General features: G+C 50.6%; 1 protein-coding gene across 2 annotated transcripts; it reads right to left on the bottom strand.

The window, feature by feature from the left end:
• Window positions 1–13,816: 13,816 nt before the first annotated feature.
• LOC112619690 (ADP-ribosylation factor-like protein 2) lies at window positions 13,817–14,707 on the bottom strand. Of its 2 annotated transcripts, XM_025377801.1 has the most exons (2): window positions 14,357–14,707; window positions 13,817–14,281 (listed from the first exon to the last, which is right to left on the bottom strand). In XM_025377801.1, exons 1-2 carry the CDS (start codon window positions 14,699–14,701, stop codon window positions 14,147–14,149), a joined length of 480 nt encoding a protein of 159 aa, XP_025233586.1. In that variant the 5' UTR covers window positions 14,702–14,707; the 3' UTR covers window positions 13,817–14,146. The 2 variants fall into 2 exon arrangements, with proteins under 2 accessions (XP_025233586.1, XP_025233585.1); XM_025377800.1 differs by having other exon boundaries at window positions 13,817–14,707.
• Between the last annotated feature and the right edge of the window lie 858 nt (window positions 14,708–15,565).

Raw genomic sequence — 15,565 nt, 5'->3', positions numbered from 1 at the left:
TGGTTCACAGATCTAAAAAGCATAAGAGAAAATGGCCTTAGGTTGGGCTGGATCCAGGTGCTCAAACATTGTCACCAGGAATGTGATTGTCTCCATCTGTGACTCTGTTTTCTACTGTATGGGTTTTATTGTCTTCCTTTGTGGCGGCAAAGATTGGGCTTGCATCCTTCCAGCTTGACAGCTCTGTTGGAAAGACAACACTTTTTTCAACAGGTGAAGCAACAATCTCAGGAAAGGTTCTCATTGGCCCAGCTGAATTCACACACCCATAATGAGAATCAACCTCATTGGAAACACATGATCTGAGGATGTGGGAAATGTGCACCCTCAGAGGAAAAAAAATGGGTGTTACAACCAGAATTAAGGGTGTTAAACAAGCAAAATCAGCAGGTGCCCCGTCTTCTAGCTGACCTGCCACCTCTATACCTTCGTTCCAGTTTCCCTGTCTAGAATTCTGTTTGCTTTCCTGGGCTCAAGGCTTCCTGTTCTTCAAGCTCCACCTCCCTTAGGAAGCCTTCCCTGGCCTTTGAGCCTCCCCCTACTCTGAACTCACCGTGTGCCAATGGTCTATCTGATTGTTTCGATCATATCAAAATAATACTTGTTTCCCAAACAGATCAGAAGATACAAAGACGAAATCCCATATCACCCACAGAGCCTGCTCTGAGGAAGGGACATCGTTCCCAGGTTTGAGTAGAGATTGGCAGGGGAGGGGCATGGCCAGGAAAGTCTCAGGGCCGGGAACCAGCATGGGGTGGGAAGACCAGGATTGGAAAGAACTCAAAAGCTTTGAGGGGCTGAAGGGGCCCAGTGAGCAGGAGCAGAGCGAGAAGGGGTCAAGGGTATGGAACAAGGTTGGCTTGAGGGGGCTTTTATTCTAGTGAGGCAGGAAACCACAGGAGGAGTTTAAGCAGGGAAGCAGCATGATCCAGTTGGCACTGGGGCTGTTCTCTGGGCTGTGGGCTGGAAAATGCAGAAGGGCAAGGTTGGAGGCCCCTGCAGTCACCTAGGCCAGACACATGCTGGTTCGGCCGGAGGTGGTAGTCGTGGAGAGGAATAGAAGTGGGTGGGCTTCAGAGACAGAACTGACTTGGCAACGCACTGGTGTAACAGTCAGGGTGGGGGACATAAGGTTGAGTGATTTCTAGGTTTCTGGCTTGAGCAGCCATGTGAATGGGGTGCATTTACTGCCATGGGAAAGATGGTAAGGTGGGGACATTCTCTCTAGATGTGTGCCCGAAATGGATCTATACTTATATTTTGCATAAGTGGCATGGTGACTCTCTGATTCCTGCTCTTTTCCCCACTCAGCCGAGCATCTTTCCATGTCAGCATGGTGCTCATGGCACTCATCACAATGCCTACACACTATTGCCTAAGATGATATCCCATCATTTCTTTAACCAAGCCCCCATAGTGAACACATAAGTTGTTTCTGAATTGCCCATTTAGGACTTGATTAGATTCCATGTTACAATTTATTTTGTTTTTATCGAATTATTTGTTTCTAAATCATTAGTCCCTTTATCTTTTCTCCAACTTTCCCAATTTCAGGACCTGCAAACGTGTCTCAATGTTTCGCCCTCGGTGCCTTACACTCTGGCCACTAGATGGCGGTGTTGCATAGGGTCCCCGCTGGCTCCAGTCCACAAGAGACTCCACTCAGCAGGACGCCCGACCTCCAGACTCCGACCTCCGCCCAGCAGGGCACGACCTTCCCTGGAGACCCGTGGGTGGACCTCACATTCTCAGAGCCCAAAGAATTCCTGCCGTAGGTGTGACCTGCGGCCCATTTGTAAACGGATGGCTTTGCTCTCTCCTGCAGAAATTGGTTGGGGGTTGAGGGACTGGTGTCGTTGGCAATGGCTTCTGAAATGCGGTATTTCAATTGCTTGTGGTGCCTGAGATGGTTTGAGGTGCCAGGAGCTACGTTACCAGAGCTTATTTGGTAGGTTTTTAGAAAAATAGAATTTGTCCTTCAAACCCACAGCTTCATGTACTATTATTATTTAGAATGAGATTAAGTCCAAAGAAAAAAACTTTAAATTTAAATGTTAAATGTAAAGAAAAATAGCAGTACAGGTAGCACATAGAGAAATCACTGGATTCACTGCAGATTGCTGGCTTCCAGCTCAGTCTAAATGGGAAACGTTGATGGCTTAATACAATCTTAGAAGGACTGAATTTTAAAACTTAGACCCTGGAGAACTGCAGAACCTTAGAACCGCAGTATCTTTGATGGCATTTTCAAAGATAATGCCATCTTAATCATTACTTTATCATCTTTATCTCCATACTTAAGAAAATGATCTTGCAACTCTGAGAATCCGTGAGATCTTGGGATCGTGGTATTTTGGAAGATTAGACTTATGGAATCCTAGACTTCCAGAACTTCAGTGTGAAGAGGTCCACACTAAGGTCAGTGGAAGAGGAAATTACAGTTGGAAAAGAGAGATTGAGGTCCTGCAGAATGGTGGCCCCTGAGGCTCTCACCTTCTTCCTCCTGCCTCCTGTCTGACCCTCCACCCAGTGTGCTCAGGGCTCCCCTCTGGGCTCTGCTCCCAGCAGAGAGCACCACCCAGGACAGCTCTCTGCACTTTAGCAACACTCACTCCCCTGTCTCCTTCCAGGCACTCCTTCTCCATGCTAGCTAATCTGGTGGCTTAATGACTCCACACTGCCTCAGACTGATGGACAAAGGAATGATTTATGTGAAGAAACGACCTCCCCCTCAAGTCATAAGTGCTTTCTACATGGTGGTGCTGATGGTGACATTTGAGGCAGGATGGTCAGCAGTGAGGACACTATCGTGGCATCTTTGGGGTTTTTTCAAATCATCATCTACTAGTGCCTCCATTTTTGCTTTTTATTTCCACCAGGGATTGCAGAGATTGGATTTGGGATTGCAGGGAGAGATATGCAGAGGAAACTTGCTTCTTCTTTTCTGGTCTCAAAGTTCAGATGTCCAACTAGAGACCAAACTCATTAGCTTCTGGAGGCCTGAACATTTACAACTCCTCCCATCTTTCTTTCTTTTCTTTTGAGACAAGGTCACACTCTGTCGCCCAGGCTGGAGTGCAGTGCCTCAGTCATGGCTCACTGCAGCCCTGCCCTCCTGGGCTCAGGTGATCCTCCCACAGTTAGTGGTGGTGAATCCATACGGGTCTGCAGCAACCTCAGTTCTTGTCCCCTCAGAAGAGAGAGTCTGACCAAAGTGCATAAGGCAGAGTGAGAGACTGAGGAAAGTTTTAGAGCAGGAGTGAAAGTTTATTAAAAGGTTTTAGAGCAGGAACAAAAGGAAGTAAAATACACTCAAAAGAGGGCCAGGCAGGCGACTTGAGGGGTGCGAGTGTGTGGTCTGATCTTTCACTTGGGGCTTTATACATTGGAGTGCTTCTGGGGGTTGTGTCCCTCCTCCCCTGATTCTTGCCTTTGGGTGGCTGTCCACATGCGCAGTGGCCTGCCAGCACAGTGTGTTGACTGGGGTTGTGCACATGCTCACTGGAGGCATTCTTCCCTTACCAGGCTAGCATTCCTAGAGGAAGGTCGTACACCAATTAAACCCCAGCATTTTGCCTCTTAATGCACATGCTTGAGCCCACTTGCCCAGCTCCTGAGATCTTATCAGGAAGCGGCTGATCGCCAGCTTCAGATGTTTCTATCTATTGGGAGACTGGCTTTCCCTGGCACTGGCTGCAACCAGTTATCATTATTTTAGAGGGACAGTTAAAAACCGCCTGACCGTCACCTCATGGTCGCCTCACATTCCTGATTGGGAGGCAGGGCCTTCTCCTGCCCTGCTCATGTCTGACTAGCTACCTACTGTAACACTACCTCAGCCCCCTCCCCTGAGAGCTGAGACTGTAGGCACACACCACCATATCCAGCTAATTTTTAAATTTTTTTGTATAGATGCTGTCTCAGTGTTGCCCAGGCTGGTCTCAAACTCCTAGGCTCAAGTGATCCTCCTGCCTTGGCCTGCCAAAGTCCTTCTCATCTGTCAGGACTACTGTGCTGTCACCTCCTCCGGAAAGCCTTCTGGGATTGTTCTTCCTATAGAGCTGAACATCTTCTGAGGGCTTCGTATCAGCACCACGCATTTGCCTGCCAGCTGTACTCTCTGAACTGTGTTCACTAATAACCACTGGGGAACGATTATTCCCCAATGCCTTTCTAATGTCTTAGAATTCGTGACCTAGGGTTTGCCAACCTGAGGGCCCACAGCAGCCGGTTCAGAAGTTGGGGACTGCAGTAAACCAGAGGATTTATCCGGTGGTCGCTCCTCATTCTGGCCAGCAAGGCCATCTGGAAATAACAGTTCAGTGTTGCCAAATCTTCTACCAGTTTTGGAATGCTGATGATATAGTTTGGATCTGCATCCCCACCCAAATCTCATGTTGAATCATATCCCTAATATTGGAGGTGATGCCTGGTGGGAGGTGATTGGATCATGGAGCGGACTTCCCCCTTTGGTGCTGTTTTTGTGGTAGAGTTCTCACGAGATCTGATTGTTTAAAAGTGTGTGGCACCTCCCCTCTCTCTTCCTCGCGCTCTGGCCATGTGAAGTGCCTTGTTCCCCCTTCGCCTTCCACCATAATTAGAAGCTTCCTGAGGCCCCCCAAGAAGCAGATGCTCCTGTGCTTCCTGTACAGCCTGTGGAACCGTGAGCCAATTAAACCTATTTTCTTCATAAATTACCCAGTCTCAGGTATTTCTTTATAGCAATGCGGACTGATACAGCTGATAGTTATTTTTACATAAAAACCTCTCCTTTCAGGCAAATAAAGCACATCAACAGATTTGTCACCGGAGCCAGGACTCTGGGAGGCTCTGCTTCAGGTCCTTGTTGGTCTGCGTGCTTCTGGGTGCCTGGAGCCACGCATGACAAGGGTGGTCCTTAGCAGCCACTGCTACTCATTCACCTTCTGCCTGGTGGAGCATCTGGAACCTTACATTATTGAAGGCATGTTGCAGAAGTCAGGTGCATCCGTTTTCAAACATGACCCCCAAATTATTTGATGTTCCTTCCATCAAGAGGCAGGGAGCAACCTAGCCCCTCCTTCCCCTGGAATCTGCAGCCTGTGGTTGCTTGTTCAATGGAGTACGGCAGAAGAGCCACTATGACAGCTTCTGGACACTGGTTCTCAGAACCCAGACGGGCCTTGAGGAAGCCCGAGCAGCCCGTGAGGAGGCTGAGTGGAATGAAAGCAAGACCCTCATCCCACCCTTATCCCCCACCAAGCTCCCCCTCACAACCAGCCCCAACTCGCCGTGAGTGCACCATCTTGGAAACGGATCCCCCCGCCAAGCTGTCCCAGCTGACACCACACATAGCAGAGATGAGCCTTCCCCTCCGAGCCCTGCCTGAACTATGGATTGACGAACAAAATCAAACTACTAAGCATGGGGGTTGTTTGTCACACAGCAATGGATAACTGCAACATCCATAGACCTGGGCTCCAGTACTGGCTCCTTTTGCCCCAGACTCTGGTATCTTGGGCCCTTTGCCTCCCCACAACCTCAGGCTACTCATTTAAGAAGGGAGGGTCTGGTCTGCTCACAGTGTGGAATGCTGTGGTGCCTGTGCAGCTGTGGGGGTGTGAAGTGGCATCCCCCCCTTGGAAAGCAGCTGGGCATCACCGGGGGAAGCACAAGATGCCCTGACCCTGTGACCCAGCCACTGCACTCTGAGGTCAACTCTGCACACGTGCTCTGGAAGACAAGTTCAGCTGACTTGTGAGGGCAAACAACTGGAGACGGCCTAGGAGTCCATCCTGGGGAGAAGGGCTTCGTGTATCGTGGCTTATGTACAGACTGCAGATGAATGGATTCACGCTCTGTGCAGCCGTGTGCAGAAGCCTCGATAACGTGATGTTGAGTCAAAACGATAAGCTGCAGGGTGACTCATCCCGCGTAGTCCCATTAAGTTTGAGAACAAACAAAACCAATGTTTATGGATACAGATGTATGTGTGAAAACAAATATGAGAAAGTAAACTCCAGATTCAAGAAGTTAATTCCCTTAGGAGGGAGACAAAAACAGAAATGCATTCAGAGAGGGCTGCCTGAGGGCTCTGACTGTATCCTGAAAATGATTAGTGAAGGAGGAGGAGCAGGACCAGCAACCTGTTAGAACCGGAGCTGGATCTCGTTGTGGCGTACATCTGTAATCGCAGGGACTCAGGAGGCCAAGGCAGGAGGATTGCTTGAGGCCAGCTGGAGACTAGCCTGGACAACATAGTGAGACCCCGTGTCTAAAAATTAAAAATAAATTAGCCAGGCATGATGGCATGCCCTTGACATTCCAGCTACTTGAGAGACTGAGGCAGAAGGGATCGCTTGAGTCCAGGAGCTTAAACCTGGAGCAAATTGTAATCACACCACTGCCCTCCATCCTGGGCAACAGAGCGAGACCCTGTTTTTAAAAACAATAATAAAATTAATTAACTAAAATAAGAACTGGAGCCAAGTGAGAAATCCACAGGTGTTTGTTACATTACTTTCTGTGCTTTTCTATGTGTCTGAAATATTTCAAAAGTAAAAAGAACAGATTTCCCAAATGAAGAGCTGAAGTCAATGGTGAATGGGGCGTCTTCCAGTTTTCTGAGTCATGCAGAAGCCTCTGGCAGTTCTAGAGGGTGCATCTGCATCTCCCACTCTTCCAGCGCAAGCCGGCTCCATGTTACACTCCCAGTCCTAAAACAGAATGACTAACGTGGGATTCCCACCGTGGCGAGTGTGTGTGCATGTGTGTGTGCGTGCAGTCTTCCAGGGAGTCTCCCATCCGCCTCCAGGCTGGCCCGCAGCCTCTCTGCCTTCTATACATCTTCCAGAGTGGCCATGTGGGAAGCTGCCCACGTGAGAATGTCAGTGCAGGGACTGAGGAGGCTGGGCCCTGGGGGGCTCCCCTGGCTCCCTGGCCTAATTGCCTGTGACCTTGGGGTTTGCATTCCTCACTTGCAAAGTGTATGCAAGGGCAGTGCATGAATCTAAGCTTTCTTCAGGACCCTCACAGCCTCTCCATCTCTATATCCTAGACAGCGTTCCCCCAATGAGATAACAGTAAACATAACAATTGCACCTGCTGCTTACTCAGCACCAGTAGGTGATTATCTCATTTAACCCCCACAACAGACCCCTGATGGATGAGGAGGCTGAGGATCAGAGAGGCCCCGTGGCTTGTCCCAGGAAACACAGTGGAGATGTAGTGTGGCTTCGGCTTTGAAGAGTGAAGGGAGGAGGGCTTCCATCCACACTGGCCTCTGCCCACCCCAGCCTCCGGCCACCCTGCCTGAGGTGCCTCCCTCTCAGCCCCCGGCTCTGGATTTCCACCCTGAATCCTTCCCTAGCTCAGGCCGGATGGGCTTTGGCTGGATGAGAGTTCTGGAGCCAGGCCCAGGGAAGCTGGGGCAGCTGGCGGAGGTCCCGAGGTCCCATGCACACCAGGGCTGCCCAGGGCCTCCAGCCTTGGAGGCAGGAGCAGTGGATAGAAGAGGACACGGGGCTCTCTCTTGGGAGCTCTTCCCACCAGAAGCCTCTGCTTCAGAAATTCGTGACCCACCATTTCCATGGTGGCCTCTCATGGGGCATCTCCACACCCACAAGTCACCTGCCATTGTCTGACCCTCACGACACCCTTGACAGGCAGGGTCACTTGTGAAATCGTCTTCCCGGAGGAGGGATCTGGGGCTCAGTGAGGCCCCATCTCAGGTCACCACTTCCCAGACCCTTGATGAGTTGTCGAAAGTGAGCACACCTGTGCCCACGGTCCCCCAAAGCCTCTCTCCCTCTTCCCCAAAGGTCCCTGCGATCGTGACTTTTAACACCATAGGTGAGTTTTGCCTAGTTTAAACTCCACGTAAATGAGGTGGTACAATCTGTACTTTTCCTTCCCTGGTTTCTTTAGCTCATCACTCTTGGAGATCCCTCCCTGCGCGTGACTGTAATTGCTCTTGTTCCTAGCTACATGATATTCCATGCATGGGTGTGCCACAAGTTCCCCGACACCTGCTGACAGGGGTCTGGGCTCTTCTCAGGTTTTGAAGCCAGCTGGCTTTGCGCAGTTCCTGCTGTCCCCTGCCTGAGCCCTGGAGCCTGGCAGCAGCCTGGGTCGGGAGCAGGTGTTGCAATGCTCCTCATTTTAGAGAAGGAATCAGAAGGCAAGTAGAGACAGGAGCCATCTTCCAAGGCTGGAGCTGGGATCTACCAGGGAATACCTGCCTCTAAGCCCTAGCCTTTCCCAGCTCACCAGACCACCCCCACCTCCCCTGCCCCAGCCCAGGGCTGCTCACGTCTGCCTCTTTGACAGTCACCTTTGCCTTTGCATGACCCTGTGTGCCGTCTGCCTGCCGTTCCCCAGCAGGCTCCATGAGTGAGTCCGTGCCTGGGGCCAAGCAAGTGCTCAAGACATTTGTCACCCACCTGTCCTGCTGCTCCATCCCAGTGTCCTCTCACCTCAGCGCCCAGGGCCCGGGACTGGTCAGGAGGCCTGAGGTGTTAGAGTGCTACAAAGTCAGGTGGGGCCTTGGGAAAGTCTCTTTGTCTCTCTGTGCCTCAGCTTCCTCCTCTGCACAGTGAGGTTGTTGAGAGGATGACGTGTGTTAATCCCTGAGAGGTGCTTGGCTGAGTGCCTGGCCTGTGGTGAGTGTCCACGGTTGCGGAGGCTGTGATGCCTACCTCTTGTTGCTGTTATTATAACATGGGTGAAGAAGGCGTCAATTCCCAGGCCTGGCCAAACTCAGCCCAGTGCCCTCCCTGCCCCATTAATTGTGTGTGTGTGTGTGTGTGTGTGTGTGTGTGTGTGTGTGTGTGTGTGTGTGTGTAGAGCCTCCCTTGAGCTTAACAAAATATTGACTTCCTGATAAAATCCTTGCCCCCAGGTTACTGTCCCTCTCCTTACTGGGCTGACACTTTGAGGATCTCAGAGTCAAACTGATGGCTCCACAGTTTCCCCACTGCCTTGGGTCCTACTCTTAGTTTTTAAGACAATTAAATTAAAAAATTTAAATGGTGATTGCTATGGTCTAAATGCCAAATCCATGTGTTGCAGCCCTTACCCCCAAGGTGATGGTGTTGGGAGGTCACCCTCATGACCTCCTCACCTCCCAAACTCCTGACCTCAGGTTTGGGAGGTGAGGAGGTTGTGAGGGTGGGGCCCTCATGAATGGGATTAGTGCCCTTATACAAGAGGCCCCAGAGAGCTCCCTTGCCCTTCCCACCATGTGAGGACACAGCGAGAAGGCACCATCTATGAATCAGACAGTAGGCTCTCCCCAGGCACCAAGTCTGCTGGCACCTTGGCCTTGAACTTTCCAGCCCCAGAACTGTGCGAAATAAATTTCTGTTGTTTGTAAAACCATCAAATCTATGGCATTTGGTTATAGCAGCAAGGACAAACTAAGACAGTGGTAGACACCTGCAGTAAAAAGTCAAAAGTCTCAAGAGGAAAACTGGAAAATCAGGCTTTCTTTCTCATCCTTGTGCATTTTCAGTTACCCCTCATGTGGCTCCAATATTCCCAGTTCCTTCTGTATCTTTCCAGAAATATTCTATCATACACCAGATGACTCCTGCATTTATATTTCACACAAATGGTATTCTCTACATACCTTATTCACCTTGCTATTATTTTTACATCAAGAAAAAAAAATCAAATTGAGCAAAGCAGTCTCAAACCACTGCTACTTTAAAATTTTTTAGTTTGCAATAGTTTAAGACCCACATGAAGTTGCAAAAATAGTACAGAGTTCCCATGCACCTTTCACCCAGCTTCTCCGAGCTCCCTTAGTGCTAACATCTTACATAATCATGTTACATTGTCAAACCAGGAAATTGACATGGGTACAGTATTACTAAGTCAGACCTTATTTGGATGTTACCAGTTTTTACATGTAATAATTGTTTTGTTTGTTTTTTGTTTTCTGATGCATAATTCTCTGAAACTTTCCCATGTGGATAAATTTTGTAGCCATCAGGCTATAGAAATATTCCAATCACCACAAAGAAATGCCCTTCTGTTAGCACTGTAGAATCGCACCTTTTGCCAACCCTATCCCTAGCAACCACCGATCTGTTCCCCATTACTATAATTATGTCACTGTGACAATGTTACATAAATGGAATCATATAGTATATGACCTTTTGAGATTGGCATCTTTTGCTCAGCATAGTGCCCTGAAGATAACTCAAGTTGCCATGCTTATCAATAGTCTATTCCTTTTTATTACTGCACAGTCTTCCACTTCATGGGTGTCCGACAGTTTGTTCACTCACGTGCTGAAGGACATTTGGGCTGTGTTCAACTTTTGGCCATTACAAATAAAGCTGTTACAAAGGTTCATATACAAGTTTTTGCATAAACCTGTCTTCATTCTTCAGGCATAAATACCCAGAAGTAATAATGGCCAGCTTATATGGTAAGTGCGTGTTTAACTTGATAACGAACTTTCCAGAGAGGCCATACCCAGAAGGAAGTATGAGGACTCCAGCTGCCCTGCGTGCTTGCTAGCACTCGTCATTGTTCCTGTTTTTTATGTTAGCCATTTTGATAGGTGGTAGTGATATCTCACCGTAGCTTTAATTTGCATCTCCCTGATGACCGTGATGCTGAACTTCTTTTCTTGTGCTTATGGATTTGCCATCCATATATCGTCTTTGGTGAAATATCTGTATGTGTCTCTGGCCGGTTTTCTAATTGAAGTGTTTGTTTTCTTACTATTGGGTTTAGAGTGTTCTTATACATTCTAGATACAAGTCCTTCATCAGAGATGGGATGATTTGCAGATCTGCAAATACTTCCTCCTAGTCTTGGGCTTGTCTTTCCATCCAGAGATTTTTACATAATGAACATTTTTGTTTTCTTAAGACAGGGTCTTGCTCTGTCACCAGGCTGGAGTGCATTGGTACAACCACAGCTCACTGCAGCCTAGACCTCCTGGGCTCAAGTGATCCTCCTGCCTCAGCCTCAGCTTCTATTGTGGTCATCATCTGTAAGTACTGTGGCTCTAAGGGGCAGTCTTCCCGCAAAGTGGTCATCCAGCCCCCACTGCACTCTCCCACTGTCTGGGGGGCCTACCTCTGAGGCAGGTGTATGGCAACCCAGAGGTCTGCTGGCAGCCACCAGACAGCTGCATACTGCCACAGGAGCCCCTGTGAGCCCGGCTTCCTCCTGCTAGCTGCAAGCTGTTGCCTTCCATTTGCTCCATCCCTCAAGAAGGCCCCAGGGATACAGAACAGGCAAGCCCCAAAACTGGAGCTCAGCCAGGGACAGTTCTTGGCTTCACCCAGGAAGTGATTCAAGGATGAGCCAGTGGTATTAGCAACTTTTACTGAAGTGGCAGTGCGCAGCAGTAGCAGAAGTACTGTTCCCTGCAGGGCAGGGCTACCCCATAGGTAGTTTGCCCAGAGTGGCAGCTCAGAGGCAGTTCTGCAGTCATATTTATACCCACTTTTAATTATATGCAAATTAAGGAGCAGATTATGCAGACATTTCTAGAAAAAGAGTGATAACTTCCAGGTCATCGGGTTGTTGCCATGGAAAGGGATGGGAACTTCTGGGTGTTGCCATGGTAATGGTGAACTGACATGACACTGGTGGGCATGTCTTATGGAGAGGTGCTTTCATCTCTTCCCTGCTTCAGTCTGGTCTGGAGTTCAAGTCCTGGCCTCCGGAGTCAACCCCACCTCCTACCTCACCTCTAGCCATCCCCTACCTGCCTGCACAGTTCTGTGTCAGAGACAGGGCCTGTCTAAAGGTTGACCAAGGGCAGGTTGGAGACAGGGACATTTGACATTGTGCAGTCAAAACCACAGAGAGAGGCTGCCCATTCCCCTGGGAAGTCCCCCGGTGTGGAAGGTGTTGGCCTGGGTGACATCTCAGCAGGAGGGTTGGGGGCTTCCCTCCTGTCCCTGATCTCCTTTCCCCAGGGCCTTTTGCACCCCTTAGTCTCCTGAGGTGAGGGAATGGAGCACTGGAGAGGACCCACTGAGAAAGCAGGTCTGTGTTGCTACCAAGAGCATGGACTTGAGCATCTTTATTTGAACCCTGGTTATTGGCTGTGTGACCCTGGGAGAGTCACTTAACCTCTCTGAGCCCCAGTTTCTCTATCTGTAAAATAAGGCTGATAACAGTGTCTGCTTCTTAGAGTGGTTGTGAGAGTTAAATGTGGCAATGCTTGGCCTGGCACTTGGCATATGGTGATCGCTCACTGGGGATAGCAGAGGTGGTAGTAGTTGTTGTCATTGAACAGAAGGATCTCAGGTCATTGCTCCTACCATGCCCTCTTCCTGGAGCAACTTCCTCAATCCCTCCACTTGTCTAATCCCACTCACTCTCCAGGTCTTAGCCCATGCAAGCACCACCATGTACCAGGCCTTGGGAACATGAGGGGAGCAGGTCACCCCCGACCTCTTGGGAGCACCTTCTCAAGCAGATCCTTGCAGCTGAGTGGGGCCAGCCTGGGCTAGAATCAGAAGGCCTGGGTTCTCATTCCACATCGGCCACCAACTGCCCAAGCGCCTCAGGCAAGTGGCTTCCACCAGGCCTCAGTTTACCCAACAAGAGATCTAAGGAAGCTCTGTAAGCTTTCCTCCCTCCCTGCAGGGGGCGTCGGGACCACAAAGTGCACATGCCCCTTCCTCATGTGGTGCTGTTCAGCCAGAAACTTCCAGACTCCCCTCGAGAGCACCTGGCATGTGTCCTCTCCGAGCTGCCCTGCCAGGGCACTGTGAATGGTAACGCAGGCCTCGCTCACTGATGGAGTGCCCTCATTGTTTCACTCGCTCCCCACCACCTCTTCACTGAGTGAAGGGCTTCACAGGAAGCATCATGGTGGCCACGTCTTTGTCAGGGTGAGCTTTGGTTCCCAGGAGGTGTGGGAAGGACTCAAGTGTCTGGGATGCCCTATCTTGGGGGCTGTTTTCTGCTAAGCAGGTTTGGGTTTGTGCCTCAGCTTCTCTGTTGCATAAGTGGAATCTCTTGCAGTTCTTTGCTTCTGACAGAAGACCTGGCTCAGAGAGTGGTGAGACATACTGATTCCTACAACCGGCAAGCCCTGGGGTTTCAGGCATGGCTGGAACCACATGCTCAAATGATGTCTCCAATTGACAGATGAACACATGGAAATCCGTGACTTACTGGAGAGCACACAGTAAGGATGTCCTTTCTCCTGACTCGGCTTCCTCTGTGCTGGCTTCATTCTCAGGAGGATTCACCCTCCTCAATGGGAAGGCGGCTGCCAGCAGCTCCAGGCTGTTCTTGAGCAGAGAGAGGGCCTAGTTCCCCCAGCATCTCAGCAGAAGTCCTATTCAGGGCTGTCCCTGGCCAGGCTTGGGACACCTGGCAATCCCTGGACAATGAGCTTGGAGATCCCAGCTGGGATGGCAGAGGCTGAGAAACACCCTCATCGAGCCACACAGAGAGCTTCAGTGGAGTTCAGACACAGGAGGATCAACTTCAGAGGTCAGAGCAGGGGTGTCCCTGCAGCTGGAGTCCCTGCCCTGGGCAGACTGTGCTGAACCATAGAGGCCTGGAGGTGAGGAAGGAGGAAGGAGGGCGCTGCTGGGGCTCGTGGCTCTTCCTGGGAGGCCCCAGCAGGCAGCTGACCTGAGGGAGTGAACCCCATCTACTGGGAGCTGGAGGAGGGATGGAGCCTGCTTCTCTTGGGCTGGGGAGAGCAGGTGGGTGCGAGGGTCTGCCCACCTTCTCAGGGGCACATCAGCACTGTATCTTGTCACACAAGCACACACAACCACATTGACCATTAGGGGTGCAGCCTCCAGCACAGAGCAGACATTTTTTTTTTTTTTTTTTTTTTTTTTCAGGGCAAGGAGTGGTTTATTTCACAGCTGAGTGAAGGATGAGGCCCACAGCCTCGGTAGCAGCAGTAGCAGCTCCTCCCCGCCCAGTCCTCTCTTCTTGGTATGGTAGCCAAAGGCCAGGTCAGGAGCCAGGGAAACAGCCAGGGCACAGCCCTCCCGCCACAGGAGCTGGGTGGCCACAGAGCAGCAGCGGGCAGCAGTAGCAGCAGCAGGTTGGGGTGGAGGAGGGGGAGTGTTAGTTTGGCTGGCTGACTCCCATGCCCCCATGGATAGTGTTTGGTGAGGGTTGGGGGACCTGGACTGCTAGGTGGAGGGACATCTGGAGTGGCTCAGTCAGCTGTGAAGATGCGGCTGGAAATGTCATCCAGGAGCCAGTCGATGCCTGGCAGCAGGTTCTCCCCGGTGACGGCACTGCAGCCCTGGATGCACCAGTGGTGGCTGCGGATGGAGTCCAGCTCCAGGGCCTCGCGGATGGCATTAGAGGACAGTGCTCCAGGCAGGTCCTGCTTGTTGGCAAAGATGAGGAGGGTTGCTCCGGCCAGGCGCTCCTCCACCAGCAGGCTCTGGAGCTCCCGCTGGCAGTCCTGCATGCGCTGGTGGTCCGCGCTGTCCACTACCCAGATGAGGCCGTCGGTGCTCTCAAAGTAGTTCCGCCAGTAGGACCGCAGGGACTTCTGGCCACCCACATCCCAGATGTTCAGCTTGAATCCTCGGTGCTCCAGGGTCTTGATGTTGAAGCCCAGCGTTGGGGAGATGGTGTCGATGTCCTCCCCATTGAACTTCTTCAGGATGGTTGTCTTTCCAGCATTGTCCAGGCCAAGCATGAGCAGTCGCAGCTCCCGCTCTTTCTGCTTCATCTTCTTCAGAATGGTCAGGAGCCCCATGGTCCACAGAGCAGACATTTTAAAGATTTTTATTTATTTTTATTTCCATAACTTTAGGGGTACAAGCGGTGTTTGGTTACATGGAGAAATTGTATGGTGAAGCCTGGGCTTTTCATATATACCCATCACCCAAATAGTGCACATTGTACCCAACAGGTGACTTTTCATCCCTCAGCCCACCAGCCACCCTCCCACTTCTGAGTCTCCAATGTCCATTATACCACTCTGTCCACCTTTGTGACCCATAGCTTAGCTCCCACTTATAGGTGAAGACATATAGTATTTGGTTTTCTGTTCCTAAGTGACTTCACTTAGGATAACAGAGCGAGCGTTTTAACCACCAGTTATTAGATACCTACCATGTGCTGGACACCTTGCCTCATGCCAGACAAGGATTATTTGAAATCTTCACAGCAGCTTTGAGAGGGAGTGAGTGTGTGGCCCACTTGCCAGGTGGGGAAGTTGAGGTTCATAGAGCTGGTCTGTTGAAAGTGTAGATTCAGTAGTGAGGGCACACAGCCAGACATACAGCAGATATATTGTACCAGTGTGTGTGTGCTAGGAACAGAATTGAAGTGGTTGAAATGTAGAGAGGGTTTGTAGATGAAGGGGTATGGCGGGTCAAGCTGGGGCGAGGAGAGGGGAAAAGGTGACATTTTCGAGAAGGAGCAATGTTCCAGTGCAATCTGCAGGAATTTCCATGAGAAAATGATGGTGAGAGCGTGCGCTGAGCAGAAGGCACAGTTGGCCTTTGGGGAGCTGGAAGCAGTTGGGTATTTCTGAGGCATGACATGGACAGGACAGCGGAGGGGAAGTGGATGCTGACAGTGAGGGAGGGACCTTGGGCCCCTGCCAGAGTGGCCA

Source organism: Theropithecus gelada, chromosome 2 (genome assembly GCF_003255815.1).
Source record: "Theropithecus gelada isolate Dixy chromosome 2, Tgel_1.0, whole genome shotgun sequence".
Taxonomy (NCBI): Eukaryota; Metazoa; Chordata; class Mammalia; order Primates; family Cercopithecidae; genus Theropithecus; species Theropithecus gelada.
This window is presented reverse-complemented; position numbering and strand designations above follow the sequence as displayed.